The sequence below is a fragment of the Falco biarmicus genome, chromosome 8 (assembly GCF_023638135.1).
Source record: "Falco biarmicus isolate bFalBia1 chromosome 8, bFalBia1.pri, whole genome shotgun sequence".
NCBI classification, from domain to species: Eukaryota; Metazoa; Chordata; class Aves; order Falconiformes; family Falconidae; genus Falco; species Falco biarmicus.
In genome coordinates this window covers 36,915,681-36,938,400 of record NC_079295.1, presented here as the reverse complement: position 1 = coordinate 36,938,400, position 22,720 = coordinate 36,915,681, and the positions used below count along the sequence as shown (strand labels likewise).

General features: G+C 43.6%; 1 protein-coding gene across 1 annotated transcript; it reads left to right on the top strand.

Moving 5' to 3' along the window:
• The first annotated feature begins 537 nt into the window (after positions 1 to 537).
• LCT (lactase) lies at positions 538 to 22,670 on the top strand. The gene is made up of 17 exons (XM_056349514.1): positions 538 to 2,526; positions 4,430 to 4,509; positions 5,762 to 5,845; positions 6,824 to 6,926; positions 7,560 to 7,638; positions 8,421 to 9,108; positions 9,485 to 10,130; positions 11,335 to 12,894; positions 13,235 to 13,503; positions 13,928 to 14,218; positions 15,340 to 15,538; positions 16,201 to 16,403; positions 16,782 to 16,891; positions 18,809 to 18,943; positions 20,037 to 20,260; positions 20,983 to 21,219; positions 21,931 to 22,670. The coding sequence occupies exons 1-17, from the start codon at positions 1,863 to 1,865 to the stop codon at positions 22,137 to 22,139; spliced, it is 5,781 nt and encodes a 1,926-aa protein (XP_056205489.1). The 5' UTR covers positions 538 to 1,862; the 3' UTR covers positions 22,140 to 22,670.
• The last annotated feature ends 50 nt before the right edge of the window (positions 22,671 to 22,720 follow it).

Below are 22,720 nucleotides of genomic sequence, written 5' to 3'. Positions count from 1 at the left end.
TCTATTGCTTTCAGTTATTTGCTGTATGCTATGGGATTATTAAATACTCTATTAAGAATTAAAAATATCTGAATATTTGTCTTGTCAGCCTGATACCAGCACCTAAGAAACATTTTTAATAGCATGAAAGACATCAAAACTCAATGTTTTAAGTAGTGTGAAATAACTGTTTCTGAAGCAGGTCCAGAAAAGGAGGTGGTTTGTAAGACAGGCATCTCTTTCCTGGTAGTCTCCCTGAGCTTTGGAGAGAGATGCCTTAGTCTAATTAAGCATATATCGTTAAAGGGAATGGTTACATTTAAGGAATGAAAGGAATCATAAATACTTGTCACCACGACCCATCACTGGGTGCTAACTTACCAACTGTAACTGCAGTAACTTCTTTCTACTAATTCGTTTCGTAAACTGCATCTTGGCAAATGCTACATTTCATTAAAAATTGTCACTCGCCTGCAGCAACAGTTGCACGTTATTCTGTATTGTTCACTTAATTTCAAAAGGACAGGAAGATGTTTATACCGCATTATGTGTTTCCCCCTCTCCTCCCCTAAATCTTTGATAATAAATATTCTATACATGGGAGAAAGTATTTTTCGCCTTCTCTTTCCCCAGTTCTGAATGCTTCGTAGGCTATGAGGGGTGTTCTGTTTCTGAATTAATGCTGCTTTACTGAAAAATCATCAGTAGGTGGGGCTCTTGAAGTTTCTATTCCAACTTGTTATTCAAACATGGGGGGGGGGGCGAGGAGGAGAGCACATCTCACTGTTCAGAACAGTAAGCACAGTCCTTCAGCAAGTTTTTCAAGGCCTCCTAAAAAACAGAGTCACCTGGGAGTCAAACGGGGTCAAAGTACACAAATTACAATCCCTGTATAAGCTATAAAATTGGCCTTTTGAGTAATGTTGAGTGTTGAGAGATGTCTACTGTAATTTACAGATAATACTGCTTGACAGAGCAATAAATTGCCCAGATGATTCCAGGTATGTGTTAGACAAAAAGCTGGTTGTTAAAAGTAATAAATTCAGAGCTTGAACTGACTTTTCAATATGGTTACGTAGAACTTTATGTTTAGTTGATTTAATCGTGTTCTGTATTCAGGCAGCAGATGTTTTTAGCTCTTTGGTTTTGCTGTATTTGAATGTAGGAAAATTACCTCCTCCCTGCAGCAGTTCAGGTAGGTGATCTGTATGTGTCCACCCTGCTGAGAGAGCACGTGTTTTCAAGGCTGAAGGAGGGAGCGTTTTGGCAATTATTCATATTATGAATACGATATTCAAATTTCTTGATGTTATTTGGCATAAGAACACGTGCTGCTGCCTGAATTCACATAATAGCCGTTTTTCTAAGTGGGTAAGATGCCACATGTCAGATTTCCTTTGTGCACCCAAGGATTCGAGCACAAAATTAGTGCCTCTTGCTGTCCTGCGTACCCTGAGCCATGGTGGCATCCAGTCTCAGCAGCACAAATAACTGCTGTTGTTACTTTCTGCATCCAGAGCTGTGCTGGGATGCCCCTTAAGCCAATAAAGGCCAAGAGGAGATGAAAAGCATTGTCTTACTTACTTTGTCCTCCTCTGAAATGGAGGCAGCATCAGTAAATGTCAGTTGATGTTCAAGCATAAAAGGGAACCTGAGTGTCTCAGAAAATGTTTCCACGTGACCTTTGTCTAACTAATTGTTTGACAGTGTTTTTTTGTATTCATTTGTCTGTTCATCTATTGATAGAAAGTCCCGAGTCATTATCATTCCAGTGCCAGCTAGTGCTGGGAACGTTTATCTGTTCAACAGATAATTTCAGTTAAATATTACTTCTACTGTAATATAAGTAGTGTGGAATAACAGTTTCTGAAGCAGCTCCAGCAATGGAGCCAGTTTGTAAGACAGTCATCTTCTTTCTGTTAGTTTCTCCCAGTCTTGGGATAGAGGGGGAATTAGCTCAGAATTTTATCACCATTGCTGGACCTCTACCCAGCGAGCTAGTGACTAGATTGTATCTGCAGGACCAAGTCCTCTCTGAGGAAGATCAGGGCCCTGCCGTGGCTGAAGCCCATGATTACCTGTGCCAACAAGATCTTGTGGCTTCTGAACTGCCCCAGTACTTCTCCCACCTTCGTGAGATTGGAGTGACACATTACAAGATCTTCCTGCCATGGGCACGCGTTCTTCCAGAAGGGAATGCCAGGAAGCCGGCTGAAGCTCAAGTGCGGTGCTACCAGGAGCTGCTCAAGACCCTGATTGCTGCAGGCCTCAGGCCAGTGGCAGTTCTGCATCACCAGCGTGTCCCTGGCACCGTGGCTGTGCAGGCTGTGGGTGGGAAAGCCAACGCTGTTGCTGACCTTTTTGTGGAATACGCAGAGTTCAGCTTCCGTGTTTTTGGAGACCTGGTCGATGTGTGGCTCAGCTTCAGTGACCTACCGGAGGTCCTTAAAAGCCTGCCTTATGATGACCCCCAGGACCAAGCCCAGGCCCTGGCTGCCGCTCATGAAAGAGCTTACACTGTCTACCATGAGAAATACGCACCAGTGGGTAAGGAGAATGGGAAGAGGGATTTTTTTAACGTGACTTTTTCACAACTATTTTGTGATGGGGTTAAATGGCAGCTGCTTCATGCAATCTCTGTGAATACGCTATCGATGCTCTCAGAATTACCTAGGAATCCTCGAGTAACAAGTTCCTTCAAATCCATTATTTCGATAATTACCCATAAATTATAAAATAATTGAATTTTACTTGAAATGATAACCAAAATAGTTGGGGATAATATATGTGTATGTGTGTATAGTTATGTTTAATCTTTTAAGCATCAGGGAAGTATTAAATAGCTTCCAGTTAATTTGAGCAGCAGAAACTAGTACTTGAAAACCAAACGTTATAATACTTTTATATGCTTTTTCTCTAAGGGCTGTTGTCCATGTGCTCTTAATTTAAAGATCAGCAGATGCCCCTGATGAGCTATGGTTTCATACTATTCATATATCAAACCTTAAATGTGTGGTATAATGAAAGTGGGACTGAGACTTATGAATAATCTTTTGATTCCAGTTCAGTCACCTAATTTTTAAAGCCTTATTACTTATTTCAGTGTCATTGAAAAACCAGGATTGCGTTTGCTACCATTTCAGCTAAGAGAGGAAGATCACGCCATCAGTCAGTGGCTGTGCTATAATCCCTTATGTATGATAGGTGCAGGCTTTTTCATTAAGTCATGATGTGTTCCCAAGATCTAGCTTGAAGAATCAGGTCAGATTCAGCTACCAGCCTTCCACTGAAAAGGTGGACAGCTTTGCAAATGTGTTGACAAAATCCACTTAAACAAAACTGATCATGGTTTAAAATGACACCTCATTTAATCAAAGAGAAATGTGTTTATTTAACTTTTAAAAGTTAATTTAAAAGGGTCAAAATACTGTTTAGTGTAAAATGAAAATTATCAACTACAAATTACTTTAAAACTACTCAAATGTAGCCTTATTCTGTTTTTTCTGTTTGTAATGACAAAGTCATAATAATCAAGCTATTTTGTAGTTAATAATGTATTTTTGTGTACTTCTTCCTGACCCACAGAGGAAAGACTTAAAAATTACTGAAACTTACCTCAAAACATGAAGAAGCAAGGCTCAGGAAATCTTCTGTGAGATAGTAATAGTATGAGGATGTCTGCAGTGTCCTTTATTTGGCTTTCGTCATTGCAGACACTGGGGTTTTAAAGTAATTAAATCTTACCTCTGCCTGTGTTAAACAGAACAAGAGAATTTCGCGTCTTCTGTGATGGGTATCTGGGGTTTTCTAAACAGCTGTCTTCCTTGGGCTTGAAGTTTTTCTGTCCCAGGCAGACAACCAGTAGAGCTGGCTGAGTCATTGGTTTTTTCCAGTTTTTTAAAAGAACTTATTTTTAAGTCTTGCATTTGTGAGGAATACTTTGCAGTACAGTTTACGCTATTTGGCGATAGCCCTTAGAAATTGCCCAGCTTCCCTCCCACATCACCTGTCCCCTCCCAAGTTCCCAGCATCTCAGCAGCATCCAGCACTGAATGCATTTTAAAAATAACCAGTTTAGAATCACCACAAAGGCATGAAAATTGAAGATATTGCTTATTATTATGCACGAACCCACTGAACAGCTGTATTCAGATCCACCTTCACCTTCCTGCAAGCAACAGTGCTAAGATGTTTATGAGCAGTCATGATAAGACAAGATTTATTGACAAAAACTTGTTGAAGTCTGTCGCCTTCAACTCTGTTGAATTTGTAGTGGGTATTCTGAAATCAGCTACCTAGGGCACTGTCTGATGTTCCACATCTTCAAAAATTTCCAACTGGTTTTAAAATGACTGCAGTGAACTGAAATTTTTTCTTTGTCCTTAACATACTACCAATAGACTACCTTTTTTTTTTTTTTTTTTTTTTTTTTTTTTTTTTTCCCCCAAAGGTGGAAAGCTGTCCATTGCTTTAGGAATGGATCATGTCTTGGATAGCACTTTATCAGAATTGCTTTCAAATTCAATTCAGGTAACACCTTAACAGAAATTATTTCCAAAACTATATAAATTTGATTCAATTTAACTTGATTTTTATGTACAGGATCAAGTGAATTGTTGCACGTTAAATACAATTTTAGCAAGTTGACCAATTAAGTAAAATTTATCAAATTAGTCAATTGGTTAGTCTGATCACATGAAGCTCTCTGATTTTGAAAATGACTGCACCATCCTTTCTTGGCTAGTGAGCATTGATTAAGAAATACGGAGACATATTTACTCTCACAATTGGCAATTTTAGCAATATACATGCTTAAATGACAAGGTGTCTGCAAAAAGTGTACCCATTGTAACTTTCTTTGCAAGTCTACTTAATTGACCATCAAAGAAATGGATATTTAATTTTAAATAGCTGCTAATTAAAAAAAAAATCTGCTTATTATGTTAAAACACAGAGAGAGCCGTGCTAGAATTGATCTAGTTACCCAGGGATGGCACGACATAAGAACATAATCTCTACAAAGATGATGACATCCTTTCTATAAAGACCAAACTCAGTTAGTAGTTGTCTTCACATAGAGGATGTTGATGTAGGATACAGTGGACAAATGATAGTGCAGGTTTTTTTGCTTGTATTCACGATCCTTCAAAATTTAGTAATAGGTAGGCAGTGTTGTAGGCATGACATTTCAAGGATATAAGCAAGGTGTGGTTTGTAGGGAGAGGAAAGATGTTGTATTAGATAAGCTGACTAAACTAGGAGCAAACCTTGGACTGCAAAAGAAACTGGAAGCTTATCAGGTTGTTTCCAGCTTCATCAGCTGATTTAATGAGAGAATACAATCTACTCCCTTGAACTTGATGATATCTGGTGGGATAACGCTTGTTTGGAATGATTAAAGATTTCTGAAGCGGACTTTCCCCAAAGGATTATTGATAAGGCCTGCCTGAATGACATAGTTGCAAAGGTTTCTCTGTGTGGTTAATCGTAGACAGTCTTACTAATTAAAAAATCAAATGTAAATCATCAATATTAAATTAATAAAATACTCCTAGAATTTCATTTAGCTGTTTAAATTTTACTTTGTTTAGGAGGAGAGATACAAAATGCATCTTCCCATACAGTATCCAGTTTGTACTCATTATATTGCCCAGGGCTCCCATATAGCTGTATAGCTTCTTACTGCAGCAATGCACTTCCACAATTTTGTATGTTTTTAATGTACTGTTTGCAAAAAACACATTTTACTCCAGGGTGATTCTTTTCCTTTTCTTGTTTCCAGAATTCGGTAGATTTTCTGTCTCTCAGCCTTCAGTACTATTGCAGAAATGAAACGGATTTCTACAGGAAGTTGAATGAATTCCAGGTAACATTATGCACAGTGTTAAATTTTAGCAGCAGATAACAGACCAGAAATAGAAGGAGAATTTAATGTTTCTTGATGCTTGTCTAAACAGTTGTGGTTTGCTGCTAGAGCTCAGACAACAGCTACGCTAGGAAATAGCTGCATAGTGTGTTCACTTCTCTGTTGTAAGTCTGACTTAAGAACAGGTGCTCGAAAGTGCTGGAAAGGATCATCTTGGTCAGTGCTCGTTATTGATGCATTAATGACTAAAATTGCATAATTCTTTTGTCCAGGACTGAAAAACCTCCCCTCTCACATCCTAAGTGTTTTATAAACTGTTAGGCTAATACCTATATGCCAGAAGACAGTGTTTTATTCTAGCATGGGTTCTGCAATGGTGCTACCAAACTTTACAACTCCTTATCAGTCGAGGCAGTGCTAGAAATGTTAATGAGGATGAGTTTGTGAAAGGGTTAGGTCACGCAGCAGTGACAGTACCAGTGATGCTAGGGACAGGTACCTGATGCTAAACCTCTGGCAGTGAACTGCATTCTTAAAGTCCACAAGACAAGAGTCATCCAGCAACTGAGTAGCAGAATAAGGAGCTACCCGTGAGACTTGCTCTCTTTAGGGTCCCAGTGTGCTGCAGTTACTCTAAAAATCTGGAGTGGACCATTTGTGGCAACAGATTCTTCCCACGTAAGTGTGCAAAAAAGGGCATAGTTCCTTGTGCTTTTTCAATGACAGGTTGAACACTAAAAGTTTCTGAGGTTTTATGCTTTGATTTGCTGCGGGCTTTTTTTGGATCAGAGAAAAACAGAGGGTGGTATTTAATGCTTACTCTGTTGATCTATGAATTTAACTTTGAGGAAATGTATCACCCATTCTCAGTCTTCTAGATATTTCCTACTCTGTGTTAAAAGCAACAAATGTGAAGAGCATGGTTCTACTAGCTGGCTGATGCTTCTTTTCATACAAGTCTGACTTCTGGTTTTGCAGAATGTCTGGAAGGACGTAGAGATCTTGGTTTTTAGTCTGAAGTTCCTTGATTGTGGTTCCACGGAAGACAATCCCTTCATACCAGTAGCTGCCATTGTCACAGGTGAGTGACATGTTTCAAGAAGAGTTTTTTAGCTAAGCTCTGCATGGCAAATTATAGAGGAAATTCAAAATGTCCAGTCCAGACCACTGCTATTAGATGAAATAACTTCATGGTTTCTTTCATAGCCTTCTTGGAAAACTAAGAGTAGATGGTGAGTGTTGAGGGAGGGGAAGTAGGAAATCTTCCTCAAAGCTTTTCATAACTTTAATCAGCTTCAAGTTGCCCCAGGGGAGGTTTAGAATGGACATTAGGAAAAATTTCTTCACTGAAAGGGTTGTCAAGCACTGGAACAGGCTACCCAGGGAAGTGGTGGAGTTACCATCCCTGGAGGTATTTAAAAGACATGTAGATGTGGTGCTTAGGGACATGGTTTAGTGGTGAGCTTGGCAGTGTTAGGTTTACAGTTGAACTTGATGATCTTAAAGGTCTTTTGCAACCTAAATGATTCTATGATCATTTGTTAACATGAAATTGTAGATGTCTAATAAAACCCCATCATATTTGATCTGAGAAAAATAGCTATTAGTTATGAAAAACACCTTCTTTCTACAGGGTAATTGTGTGTACAAGTACTGTCATGCAGTCCATAGTATCTGTGACTGAGTCCATCACTTACCGTTTCTGTGTTTTCAGCTATTAATAAAGAAGAGACACGTACAATTGGGTATGATGTTAACGAGTTCTTGGACTTCTCATCATCTCAAGTTTTAAGGTACAGGTTTTATCCTGTATATAATCAGATACTATAACAAAATGGTATTCTCTGGAAACCTATGTGCAGGCAGACACAAGGCAGTTTTAATGGTGAAGGCTGCTGTTAATTGCTGAAAGGACTGGAAAGGAATGCCTTTCTGCTGAGCCCTGTCTCTTGCTATTGCAGGCAATCCTCTATCCTACTATTACGGGTAATGTAATCCTCTTCTACGCTTCCTCATCCTTGGTTACCCAAATTGCACCTTGAAGCCAATGGTAACAAGTACATTTCCAAGCCTTCTGCCCTTTTCAAGAACAAAATAGTTTAAATTAATTAAATAAATAAATAAACAGAGACTTTGCTAGGGGAGAGGCCAATTGAGCCTACAGAAATGTAGGAGATGTCATTGTGCAGGGAGATGCTAAGGATTACAGAAGTAGGATTAATTAGTTTTAGCTTATCCCATGGGAATTCATGAGAGCAGTTGTAGCACGTGAAATCGCTACACACTGCAAGGATTTTGTTTGCACCTTTGGTGTAGCTGTAATGAATTATGAGAATCTACCTGTAAAGAAATGCATTAGATATATAGCTCTGGAGCCACTCTGCGGTTAGCTCACTGCACTCCACCTGCATCTGCTAGCTGGGTGGCAGAAGGCTGATTTGATCAATTACAAAGAAACTATTCCCTAAATGGCTTATGTGAGCTGAATGGGAAGCAAATGATTCTTTTATCCTTCATGTTTGCAAGTTCTGTGGCACTGGCATCCACCTTTAACTTCTTTTTATTCTATTTCCAGCAAAACAAATACTCTACAAGAGAACCCAGATGCCATTCTTGCCCCTCGCTCGTCCTATCAGACAGTTTGGGAAACGTTTGCTCAACAGTCTGAATGGGAGAGAGATTCTCTTCTGCAAGATGTTTTCCCAGGTGGCTTCCTCTGGGGCATATCCACAGGTGCCTTCAACATCGAAGGAGCTTGGGCAGAGGATGGGAAAGGAGAGAGCATCTGGGACCACTTTGGACACGCAGGCCATGTCTACATGAACCAAACAGCAGACATGGCATGTGACAGCTACTATAAAACCAGCTATGACGTTTACCTGCTTAGGGGTCTTCATCCCCAATTGTACAAATTTTCTGTATCCTGGCCTAGAATTTTCCCTGCTGGCACCACCGAGACTGTCAACTCCAAGGGTGTTGATTATTACAACCAATTAATTAATCGGTTGCTAGAGTCTAACATTGAGCCCATGGTGACTCTGTTCCACTGGGACCTCCCACAAGCTCTTCAGGTTCTTGGTGGCTGGCAGAATGACAGTATTATAGATGCTTTTGTAAACTATGCCGACTTCTGCTTTTCCACTTTTGGGGATCGAGTCAAGCTCTGGATTACTTTCCATGAGCCTTGGGTTATCAGCTACGCTGGCTATGGCACCGGAGAGCATCCTCCAGGAATCGTTGACCCAGGAGTAGCATCTTACAAGGTAGGGACATGGGAATAACTAGGATCCTGCAGCTGCCGTCACTGTTGTTTTTCCTGTGATGGTTTCATACTTATGTTCAAGCCTAATGTGGCCTCTTGAGACAACTATAAGCTTGTTGGATTTATGATACCTGCCAAAAATGGGTTAGTTAATGGATGCTAGATGTTTTGATTTTATGTTTCTATTCTGAAAGCTGGTGTTGATGGATAGCCAGATTTTTCTGCTTATTCCAAAACCTACTGCAGTCTCTGGCTATGTTTATTTGTTTGGTCAAGGTTTCTTCTTTTGAATGGAGGTGACATTCTCACGTGGCAATAATCTTAAGATTCCTTGTGCAAAACAGTGTGACGCATATTCCTGTGCTTTCTGCCCACAGGTGGCTCACACAATTCTCAAGGCTCATGCCAAAGTCTGGCACCTGTATAATGACAAATACCGTTCTCAGCAACTGGGAAAGGTGGGGCTGGTTCTGAACTCGGATTGGGCTGAACCCAAGACTCCAACCAACCCTGAGGACGTGAGGGCATCTGAGAGGTACCTGCAGTTCATGCTTGGCTGGTTTGCTCACCCTGTATTTGTTAATGGGGATTACCCAGATATCCTGAAGGCTCGGATCCAGGAAGTAAACCAGCAGTGCTCCACAACAGTTGCACAGCTGCCTCTGTTTACAGAGCAGGAGAAGTCCTGGGTGAAAGGGACTGCAGATTTTTTTGGTCTTTCCCATTACACTTCCTACCTGGTCAGTGCTATGACTAATGGGACCTGCACACCAGGCTACGAGAGCATCGGGAACTTCTCCTTGCATGTAGATCCTTCTTGGCCACAGACTGCCTCTTCTTGGATCCATGTGGTCCCTTGGGGATTAAGAAGGCTGCTGAAGTTTGTGTCCCAGGAATATACAGGGACAAAGATCCCAATTTACATAGCAGGAAATGGTATGCCAACGGAAGACGGAGGGGATCTTATTAATGACACTGTGCGAGTGGATTATTTCCACCGGTACATCAATGAAGCTCTAAAAGGTATGGAGAATTTTTTTTTTTTTTTTTAAATAATGTCAAATAGTTATTCTATTCCTTCCATGGTGGGTAACTTCAAAACATTGCTACTTGTGTAGTGATACGAGGTCAGCTGCCTATTGTGTATCTAGTGTGACCACATATGTGCTTCACATGTATGGATTAATGTAGCCTGGACCCTAAACATCAGTCCCTGTGTGACAACAGTGTTCATATACTTCAGTTCTGCTGAAGATGATTTCCCTGTAGATAGGCTCTTGCCTGGTGACATCTCGTAGATCAGGACTGAACTGTCTTTACTGATTAAGCAGATCTAACTGAGAGCATCCTGTATCATTTCAGGTTAGAATTTTTGGGGAGATATTTATATATCAATCGTTTTGAGCAAGGTTCAAGGTGTGCTTGTATCTTGGCAAACTGTATCAATTGGTGTCGAAATAATCTTAGTAAACTGGACTTCTGGGCAGGTGTAGAGATTTGAGATTTCAAATAGAAATTTCACTGGTACTGTCTTGAGATACGCAAATCCATGCTGTCAGGAAAACTATTAAATACGCTGTATTAAAAAGGTTGGTGATCAGTGTACAGCATTTGATCTTCTTGACCTAGTTCTCAACATACTGATAGAAGTCTTAAGAAGAGCTATGGAAAACACAGTTTAGCATTGCTGGTGTGCCTCAGCAGAAGTAAAGAAGATGGACTGCATATGGAAAGTGAACTTTTCTGGAATGAGAGAGAGATAGTGCTTTTTTGTAGGCAGTGTGAGGAAGGATGCTGGACTTGCCTCTGCTGTTCTGCTAAAAGAAACTCTCCTGTGCTCAGGGAAGATAGGCAAGCACTAAATAGGCTTGTTTCAGTTTAACTGTAGTATGACATTTAAAAGTGCACCATATACCTGAGTTGATGAAATGTGCTTGAAAACAAGAACACAGGGAAAGGGATACCAGTGGCGTAAGTGTCCTGTACACTAATACCTCTTTTCTCGTGCATTTTTATCACTAAGCATTAGACCAGCTCCTGTTGTGGAGCTGACTGCTTTTCTTACCAGATACTCTAATTGTTTGGGGGGTTTTTGCCTAAAAGACCATTTGTATATGTTTGACTTATCATGCTTGTACCCTCAGTTGTGGAGCTTGTGTTGTGTTGTGCTGTGCTGTGTTCAGAAGTTGTTCCAATGAATGAGTGTCTTGTACTGTTTCTGTGACAGCGGTGAAACTAGACACAGTTGATGTTCGGTCATACGTGGCTCGATCCCTGGTTGATGGCTTTGAAGGCCCGGCAGGGTACAGCCTAAAATTTGGGCTGCATCATGTGGATTTTGGAGATGGCAATAGACCAAGGACTCCCAGGGCATCTGCTTATTTCTATTCCAGCGTTATTGAAAAAAATGGTTTCCCACCTGAAGTCTTGGACAGATTTTCTACCCCAGTGGTGTTTGACCTACCTGTGCCATCAAAGCTGCCCAGTTTACCAGCATCAGAAGTTCCCTCCAAGGCAAAAGTCGTCTGGCAGAAGTTTTCATCCCAAACAGATTTTGAAAGGGACATGTACTTTTATGCGACATTCCCAGAGGACTTTACATGGGGTGTGTCGTCTTCTGCCTACCAGGTAGAGGGAGGTTGGAATGCTGATGGCAAAGGACCCAGCATTTGGGATAACTTCACCCATGTCCCAGGGAATATAAAGAATAATGATAATGGAGATGTAGCTTGTGATAGCTACAACAAGGTGGAGGAGGATATTTACCTGCTGAGAGCCTTAGGGGTAAAGAACTATGGTTTCTCTCTGTCCTGGTCTCGAATTTTCCCCAGTGGAAGGAACAACTCAATAAACAGCCATGGAGTTGACTACTATAACCGCCTCATTGATGGACTGGTTGCAAACAACATCACTCCTATCATCACTCTCTACCACTGGGACCTGCCGCAAGCTCTCCAGGACATTGGTGGCTGGGAGAGCAGCGTGCTGATCGACCTGTTTGATAGTTTTGCGGATTTCTGTTTCCAGACCTTTGGTGACAGGGTGAAGTTCTGGATTACGTTCAATGAACCCCAAGTCATTGCCTGGGCAGGCTATGGCACTGGGACATTTCCACCCAACGTCAATGACCCTGGCAGTGCTCCCTACAGGGTTGCCCACATCTTACTGAAAGCTCATGCCAGGGTCTACCACACGTACGATGACAAGTACAGAGCGAGTCAAGGAGGGGTCATTGCCCTGTGTCCCAACATTGACTGGGTTGAGCCAAAGACACCAAGCGACCCCAGGCACGTAGAAGCTGCAGACAGGTACCTGCAGTTTTTGGTGGGGTGGTTTACACACCCGATTTTCAAAAACGGGGACTACCCTGAGGTCATGAAGTGGAAGGTTGGGAACAGGAGTGAGCTCCAGGACCTGCCATCGTCTCGCCTACCAGTTTTCACAGCGGAGGAGCGTGAATACATCAGGGGCACGGCAGATGTTTTCTGCTTCAACACCTACACCTCCAAAATTGTAACCCATGCAACGACCCGGTTGAAGCCCTTCTCTTACGAGTATGACCAGGAAGTTTCAGCAAAGACTGACAGCTCCTGGCCTCCCTCAGCTATTACTGACCATCGGGCTGTGGCCTGGGGCATGAGGAGGCTACTGAACTGGATCAAAGAAGAATATGGAAATCCCCCAATATACATCATTAAGAACGGGGTGGGGATAAAGACCAAATCGGATGTTGATGACAATACCAGGATTTTTTACTACAAAACATACATTGATGAAGCTTTAAAAGGTACTAGTGTTTGCTGTTACTCTGGTGGTGGTGTGTGTTTCCTCTCCTAGATTTCTGGTTACTTTATTCCTCCGAAGAGTAGTTTCTACAAGTGATTGATATCAGTCTTTAAATATTCTGAACACAATATAAATATAGTGTCTCTTTTTATGATCTCCTTTGCATGGCCGTTTGTACTTTGTATCCTCCAACTATGCAGAGTCGTCTTATATGATCTTAGTTGACCAGTGCCAGCTTTATGAAGCTAGAAGCCTGTATATGCTTGCGTGTAAATTCCTTGCAGTTCATTTAATATGTGATTATACCACTGATGCTCTTCCATTTGTTTCTGGTCTTTCAGCTTACAAATTGGATGGTGTTAATCTGAAAGGATACAATGCTTGGTCTTTTATGGATAGCTTTGAATGGTTGAATGGTTATGAGCCAAGATTTGGATTGCACCGGGTTGATTTTGACAATCCCAACAGGCCCAGAACCCCAAAGCGCTCTGCTGTGTACTATGCAGAAATCATCCGCAATAATGGTATCCCATTGCCAAAAGAAGATGAATTTTTATATGGAGAGTTTCCAGAGAACTTTCGGTGGAGTGTAGCGACTGCAGCATATCAGGTTAGGAAACTGAGATGGACTCTTAAAGTTTCTGCAGACAGTTAATTCATTTTGGATGAGACAACTACAGCTTTTCTAACATTAGGTTTTACGGTAATTGAGGGTTAGTGTAGCAACTGCTGTAAAAGGGAGGAGCTTGGAGATATTTAAGGTCATGGTTATACCACAGGAATTGAGACACAGCAGCATGGACTTCACAAGGTCCAGCCAACGTGGGGTACTGAAACGGTGCCTGTTCTGTGACATTGTACTTGTCTCGAGGCCCAGAAGGTCTTACTAGTTGGGTACAGCAAAACTATTGCTATTTCTAGTCTTAAGCTGGTAAGTCAAAATATTGTGTGGTGCGAAAAAGACTTAACAGGCTGAACCAAGACCTAAATTTGGGGTTTACTAACAGTCTCCCCCACCCCATCTTCAATTGCAGATTGAGGGAGGATGGAGAGCCGATGGGAAAGGACTTAGCATTTGGGACCGATATGCTCACACCCCCTTGAAAATCGGCAATGATGACACTGGAGATGTAGCTTGTGACAGCTACCACAAGATTGAGGAGGATGTGGAAATGCTGAAAAGCCTCAAGGTGTCTCACTATCGCTTTTCAATCTCCTGGTCCCGTGTTCTCCCAGATGGAACCACCAGATACATCAATGAAATGGGACTGAACTACTATGAAAGGCTTATTGATGCTCTTCTGGCAGCTAACATTATGCCTCAGGTAACTAGAAATGGTAACTTTCAGGTGACTAACAAATAGCAGAACCCAAGCCTGATGTTCAAAGCACATGTATGTGTTCCCATCCATGCCCTCTTCCACAAAGAAATTGTTATTCATTGTGTTCTGCAAGGAAACATGTTTTTTACACAAGCAAATGAACTGGGAATGTAGTGATAGCCTAGCAGTTACTACCCAGAAGGATCACTGTAACCTTACCGTTTGCTGTTTCCAATTACATTCTTATCCCTCATGTACTTGGAATTGGATTCTACAAAGACCTATGCAGTGATCTTTCCAGGTACTGAGGCGAGGCTGACCAGCCTGTAGTTCCCAGGATCCTCCTTCTTGCCTTTCTTGGAGATGGGTGTAACATTATTCTTTTCCCAGAAGTCAGGAAGCTCCAGTGATCAGCATGGTTTGTCACATGTAACGGACGGTGACCTCGCCACTGCATCAGCAGCTCTTTCAACACTGTTGAGTGAATCTGACCTGTCCCCACAGACTTGGACACATGTAGCTTTTTTCTGCTTCTACCTGTTGCTTCCCCACAGCTGGCTGTCCCTGTCCCTGCCCCCACCCTCCCCACCCCCCCACCCATGCTGGTACGTGTGGGGAGTGCACGTGGCTGCACCAAATGCTGCATAGATGTGTATGCACACCACACAAGGGGCAATCCAGGAGTATCCACACAAGCATCAGATCATGCCTGAGCAAACCTGTGCCTTCATGGCAGTGCTGCAGGCTGGCCCAACAGATGGAGCAGCCCAAACAGATGTTCTGTTGGACTGTATTTCATCTGAGAGTCAGTGCAGGTGCAGCAGTTCTTCACTGATGAGTTCTTGCTACCACAAAGCTGTGGTGGTTTGTGGTAAAAGCTTCATCTTCGATCAGGCAGTCCCTGGAGTTTGAGTCATTTTCCCATGTCCTAATGAAACCAAAACACTGGCAAAAAGGTATTTTATGTGAGTGCACGAGTGATCACTACAGACTCAAACACCATTAGGAACAGGAAGCTGCAGATCAAAGCAGAGTTTATTTACATTCATAAATGAGGCTGGGTTACTGTCCTTATTTCTGAAAGTAAGAGTGACTGATACAGTCCTTTCTGCCTTTCCCCACAGGTAACTCTCTATCATTGGGACCTCCCACAGGCACTGCAGAATGTCGGTGGGTGGGAGAATGATACTATAGTTCAGAGGTTTAAGGAATATGCTGAGCTCCTTTTCCAGAGGCTGGGAGATAAAGTGAAATTTTGGATAACCCTCAATGAACCCTACAACACTGCATATTTGGGCTATGGCGTTGGCACAGCCGCTCCAGGTAAGACTGCTGGGTGTAACCTCAGAGCCTTCACAGCACCGAAGGCACAGCTCTGTTTTATGCTGCAGCGGAGTAGATGCTAGGGGCTTGTAAAGCAAGGAAGATGGTGTGGTGGGGATAAATGGGGTTTGGGCTGCTGTGGTGTGGTGAACAGGTCCTTCTTGCACTTTGCCTGTCACGTCCAGGACCTGTCCTCCTCCCGCTCCTCTAATCCTCTCCTGTTCTGCAACCTGCAGGTTACACTTGTTGCCTGGAGCAGACCCCATTTCTAGAGCAGCTCCAGGGGCTGTGGGGAAGGGTTAAGGCTGGACGAGGGCCAAGCTCAGGCAAGGGAAGGGGGGGGGGATGAGAGCTGGCTGGAACACACAGCTTTCCGTACCGGCAGCAGCTTGTTGCCAGGGCTGGCAGCCCCTGTCCTGCCGCAGAGGGAGGAGGGGGCAATGCAGGGTCCTGCACAGCCTGCCCACTGCAGCTGTGCCTTCAGCTGTCCCTGCCTAGGCAGCGATTTCAGGCCAGGGCTGGGCCTGAGGGCACCAGGTGCTGCACATTTATTCATTTGCTAGCAGGCAGTGCTGGGTGTCCTGGGTGTTAACTTGGGAAGCAGCCGGTGAGAGAGCTGGGAGCTGCTGCTCCCACTGCCTGTGCTGTTACTGTCTCTGCAGGCGTCTCCATTCGGCCAGGGCGAGCCCCCTACGTGGTGGGGCACAACTTAATAAAGGCCCATGCGGAAGCCTGGCACCTCTACAATGAGACCTACCGGGCAAAACAAGGAGGATTAATCTCGATCACCATCAACTCTGACTGGGCAGAACCAAGGAACTCCCACAAACAGGAGGATGTTGATGCTGTCAGACAATTCTTGCAGGTACAAAGACACTACTCACAGCTCTCCTTGCTGCTTCTGGGTTTGTTCATGGTGGCACTGCCTTTCTGGGTGCTGGAGATGCCCTGAACCCTGGTCAGCATCTCGCTGACAGAAAAGGATGAGCCAGAGGCATCGCTGCAAGGAATGTGTCACCCTCTTCTGGTGGCTGATCAAGTATGCAACAGAAATGAGGCAGAATATGGTTTTAGTGACAAAAGCTTATTGAATTTGCTGCCATTATATGGGCATCCCCGGGTATCGCCATGTGCCTGTTCGTTATAATGCAGATAGAACCTATAAAGCAGGGCGTGAAGGAGTAATGGTTGTATCTCTTGGTTTGATACAGAATTTATCCTTCTCCCTTATCTCCTGGCTTAGTTTTTTCTAGGTTGGTTTGCTCATCCCATTTTCAAAAATGGTGACTATAATGAAGTGATGAAAAAGAGGATTCGGGAACGCAGTCTGGCTCAGGGTCTGAACCAGTCCCGGTAAGAGCCCAGGCACGTGCCTGCTTTGTTTGTTTTGGTTTTTTTAATTGCTGTGCTGAAAACTGCTTTTCTAATAAAGTGCAAAATTTCAATTATTATTTTGCGGTTACTGTAAAAATCTTACTGTATCCTTACAGGAAAACTCTAGCATACATTTTGCCTGCTACCTGTCTTCTCTTGCAAACTAAATTTACTAATATAACATGTCATTGGGGTAGTAAGTTGGCAGCTCAGAGGAATATAGTAAATGCTCTACATTAGACACCTGACAACCATGACAAATGTGTTTTAACTTTTCTTGAAACTATATACTGAACTTGAGCACTGAGAACTCGTTGGTCCCTCTGAATCACATTTCTTATTTTCTATTCCCATTAATTGGGAATGGATTAATCCATTAAAATTGTGGTAGCAGCGCTCCATCGTGAATGTTTGCCCTCTTCTCTCCCTTTCCAGGCACATGTAAGGAAAGCACTTTTTTCCATCTTCATTCCATCTTCATTTAATAGCAATTTAATGGGGTAGATTAGATTTGGGGCTATTCCTGATTGTTCCTTTCTGAAAATGTGAAAGACCAGTTGTTTTGAAATGAGGGGGACAGTGGAAGAGTCAGCCCATGCTTTGCAGCAAAGGCAGGTCTTCTCGAGATTTGAATTATGCTTTCATATGTGCCTAAAACACTTGCGTTCTTAGGCACTTTTTGGGTTCGTTATTTCTTCTCTGGCAGTTGCTGCCATTAATAAAAGTGTTGCTTTATGAGGTAACATGCCCAAGCATCTCATTCTGTTCTGTCCTTAGTCTAAGACCACAGACTCCCCGGCATCACCGAATTGCCAGGAGCACTGGCTGCATTTTCAGCAGGGGTTGCCAAGGGCACCTGACTCCCAGAATTTTCTCCTTCTTCTGGCTAAAAGAGAGCCGAGACCTCGCTCCTTGTTCCAGGGTACCCTGGATGTCCCTGACTCCATTTCTTACTCCGTGTGGGGCTGCAGATCCCCAAGGGGGATGCTCTTTTCTGAGGAGGCCTGCCTTTTGAAGGGAACTGAGCACTCTGGTGTTAAATGGTAGAATCCACACACACAGCCAAGTTCCCAGTTTCTCCTGGGTTTTCCCGTGTTACTCCAGAAGGATCATGGCACCTCCCCTTATGCTTGTGGTGCTGGTACCAGGGTTACCAGTATCACACATGGAGGGTGTCCAAAGTTCAGTTTTTCTTGTTTCCTCTGTAGAAGCCAGAGTTCCTGAGATGGCACTGTATTGGCCTCTGCCGTGACCTACCAAGCACTACGCTGCCACCCAGAGAAGAGCTCCTCTTGCAGCAGTTACCCGCTCCCCTGCTGCTGTGAAGCACATGCTAGCGCCGTGGCTGGCTGCCACCCTCAGGGCATGCAGGCAGGAGTGGTGTTTGGGGGGGTGCTCATGACAGCTCCCCTGAGCGGGGACAGGACCCCCTGGCTGACACCGGCTGCTGGGAGCCACCGTTTCATGCTTCTCTCGGCGGGGCTAGTCATGCTCTTGCAGGGTGGTGGGCTGCGACAGGCCACTTGTGAATACTGCAGCTTGGGGTCTCCGCAGCGGTCTGGGGAGCACATGACAACCAAAATGAATTATCACCGATTCCTTCCAGTGCATTCCTGACTGGTCAAATGCTGTTTCTTGTCTTACAAAGCAGGACGACGGTCACACTTCTTGGTTTGACCATGAGCAGGACCTCTAGCCATCAGGTGTCTCTTTTCTGGTCAGTGAAAGGTCTGTTCCTCTCTTGGGGAACGTCAGAGCAGGCAGCATGAATTGCATTGTCTAGCAAAAGCTTAGTTTATACAACAGGATGGGGGAGGGCTAGAAGCAAAAGAAGGGGAAATCCTTGGAAGACTTAATTTGGGGCGGGTTCATGCTTTTCTCTATTGTCTATTGCAGACTTCCAGAATTTACTGAAAGTGAAAAGCAAAGAATTAAAGGCACATATGACTACTTTGGCCTAAATCATTATACTACAATTTTAACATACAAAATAAACTATCCTGCTGGTGTTCAGTCATATGACTCTGACAGGTAAGGATGAATGTAAATTATTGGTAAAGGAAAATACACACACCTGGAGCCTGGGCCAACTGTGCTATGTAAACTGATGGCAAAGAGAGCTGTGAGAAGGTATTTTAAGCTGTTACAACCAATTCTAGGGGAAATATCCCCAGGCAGTACCTGTGGTGCTGTTACTTTCTTAAAAGTCCAGTGACGGCCCTTTTTTTTTTACAGACCTGATGATAAATGTGATTGTTAAAAACAGAACAAAGAAAATTAGAGGATCTGCTAAAGGAAGGAGTTTGCACTTATGAGGCTACCAGTCATTTGGGATCAGCTGTAAACAGTATTTATTGTATTTCTTGCCCCCAGTCTGCAGTTCAGTTATCTTGGTTTACAGGTGCTACTCCATTTGCTGTTGTTAGTTCCCTCACCACATTCGCTAAATGTAAGTTCAAACTGAAATAGCTAAGTCACTTCATGGTTAAGTATACATCAGTTAAGACTTTTATTTAGATACAGATTTCTTTCCCCAGCTTCAGAAGGTAGATAATAGGAGCTTACTATTTTTCCTGATAAGAATTAAAATAATGGTGGGACTACACATGGGGTGAACACTGGCTGTTTTCTGAAACGTTTCCACAGAGAATATGTGGAATTATGATACCTTCCCTTTGCTGCTGCATCCGAGCCCCTATGGTTTAGCCCCATGGAAGGACACCGGGCTCGGTTTTGCATTCCTGTACATAGGTGTAAATGGCAGTTTTGTGTGTGCAGGCCCTGCGTTATACACTGAACAGTAAAAATAGTATCGAAGCACAAAGATTTGGAGCTAACATCACATCCTTGGCCATAGTTGATTTTAAGCTGAATGTGATTATAAAGCGAAGTATGAGCATTGTTTTCTAGAGGCTTGTGAGCACCAGCACCCTCAGGCCACTGTGCGTTCACCGGTTTGCCGCACCATAGCGCAACACCAGAGGTGCTGGCTCAGTTTTGTACAGAGCTCAGCGCGGTATTTCTCAGCCCTGCAGCAATGAGGTGCCAGGCACAGCAGCAGGCACGTGGGACTGGTCCCTTGATCCATGGGACTGATCCCTTGATCCGTGTGTCCTTTCTGCAGGGGTGTAGCTACTGTAACTGACCGCAGCTGGCTGGGTTCTGGTTCTGTCTGGCTAAAGGTGACACCCTTTGGTTTCCGAAAAATCCTGAGATGGATAAAAGAAGAGTACAACAACCCTCCCATTTACGTCACTGAAAATGGGATCTCAGAAAGGGGAGCCTTCCGCTTCAATGACACTTGGCGAACACATTACCTCCGGAGCTACATTAACGAAGCACTGAAAGGTAAGAATGACTTTTTAAATCTGCTCAGCCAGATCTCTAGAGAGCAGCAGTTGTCTGCTCTCTATACACAAGTCTGATGTGTATAAAGCAAGCTGTGAATCAGAGCCAAAAGACCACTGCCGTCACACTTGCAAGCTACACACTCACGGGGGCTTATTCTGTAGCCACTTCGGAGAGGCTCTGGGTTCAGCAGGGACTGCCCACAGGTAGCCACAGCTGCAGGGAAAGGGGATCGAAAGGAAGAACCAACCCTGGGTTCAGCGGGTAACTGCAGCTCCCACGTACAGCAGCATCTGGCGAGAGAAGGTGCTACTGCTTACTGAGGAACTACTCTGACAGCTACTTTGACTATTGCTGTGTCTAAAAAATGCGTCTTTGTTTTTTTTCTGGTTTGGTTTTCTTTTTAAAAAAAACCCAAACTGGTTTCAGTTACAGCAGTGGTGAAGCAACATGGGGGAGGGGCTTTTTCAGTTGGCTTTTTTGCCAGCCAGATGTTCAGAAAGCGCTGGTTTACTGCCTTTTAGCAGCCAGGCCCCACAAGCACTTGTTTCAGCACTTTGATGGCAAAACCAACACGGCTAAAGTGGCAATAACCTCACTGCACTTGTCACCCTGGTGGGGTGGAACGTCCTGGAGCATCCTTGGGCCACCGCTGGCCTGGTGGTGCCACCCCCGGTCACCCATCTGCACAGCTAACCTGTTCTCTCTGGTCCTCTTAACAGCTGTGGTGCTCGACGGTGTCGACTTAAGAGGCTACACTGTATGGACGCTGATGGACAACTTTGAGTGGGCAGTGGGCTTTGATGAGAAGTTTGGGTTCTATCACGTGAATTTCACAGACCCCAACCTGCCGCGCCGCCCCAAGGCTTCTGCCAGGTTTTACTCACAGATCGTAAACTGCAACGGGTTTCCAGACCCAGCAACAGGCCCGCATCCCTGTCTGGAAGTGGAGCCTGAAGGTAAGCAGTGCAGCACAAATCGTGCCTCTGTGTGTGTACGTGCACATCTGATTCTAATCCCAAAAGATTTCCTTAATCTACGGTCTTTAAAGACAGATCACCCTGTTCTGCACTATTCTTTTTAAGGGCTCCAGTAGTGCACTGACCAATCATCAGTCTTTGTTATGACTGAAGATATTCCTGTGGAATTGTATCACTTCTGCATGCAAAACCAGAACAATGACTAAATTTTGTGATAGCACCAGCTCCATGCCTGTCTCCAAAATGCTGCAAAAATGTTATTCCGTTCTGCTTTTTACTGATTAACAGAACTGCCTAAGCTATTTTCCAAGCCACACACATTCGGTATTCTCCCACCACTTTTTCTAAACAATTCTGAATATATGAATCCATGTTGTGGGCGAATCTTTTGTCATTTACGTTTTCTGAACTAGAGGAGTACACTGAGCAGCAGCCCGGGTTAGCGGGGGTTTTGGGGACGACCATGGCTGCCAGAGAGCACTGGCCTCTCCTGGAGTCCCAAGAATGGCACCGTCAGCCTTCGTTGTGCCTTTACCCAGAGCCGGAATTGTGCCAGTCACCGATCCCCCACCTGCGGCTGCTGCGCTGAAAGCCTTGCAGAGGTTGGGAGCGGCGATGCACGTCTGTGCATGAAAGCATTCACCCCGGGCTGCCTACTAATACCTTCTCATTGTTTTCTCCCCCCCACAGTGGCACCCACAGACATCACACCAGGACCAGCTGCCAGCGTGCGCTTTTTGGGATTAGATTTAACATCACAAAATGCAGAAATAGCACTGTACGTGCTTTTTGCTCTGTCAGGAGTAGGAGCATTGGGCTTAGCTCTTTTTGCATACCTGTATGCAAAATCATCCAGACAATCCCCTAAACAACCACACATGAAACTTAGTAAACTGTAAAGTTTCTACTTGGTGAAGTGTTTGTTTTTCTTTAAGAAGTTTATAGTACCAGGGAAGGAAACCCAGTGCTTGTACTACTGGCAGCTTTATGCCTTGCCTTAGTGATGGCTCCTCATCATTTTGTTGTTCACTTACTAACTTTAAAAGAGAAAGGAAGAGGGTTGTGGTTTTTTATAGTAAATGTCTCTCTTTTCCCCAGGCATTGATGATTTGATTTCTTAAGGGCAAAAGTAAAACAAACGGCTTATTCCCACCTGCATACAGATTCTGAACTTCACCTTGTATCTGTTCTTGCTTCGTCATCTCCCCTTGGGTAACGCAGGTCTCTTCAAGGGATCTGAGCGCAGCCCCTAGAAGCTCTACCACTTCTTAGTGGTTTTAAGACAAGTTAGTGTCTATACTGGTAAGAATTAGTCTAGCAGAAATGTAGAACAAAAATGTTCTATTGTACAGATTAGGTTCTTCTCCCCATTTAATACACAGTATTTTTGTGAATTGTGTATCACAAATTATTAAAAAAATAAAATGGAAGTGGTCCTAGTGTTATGCCTTCACATTTGAAGAGAATGTGATACTTTAAT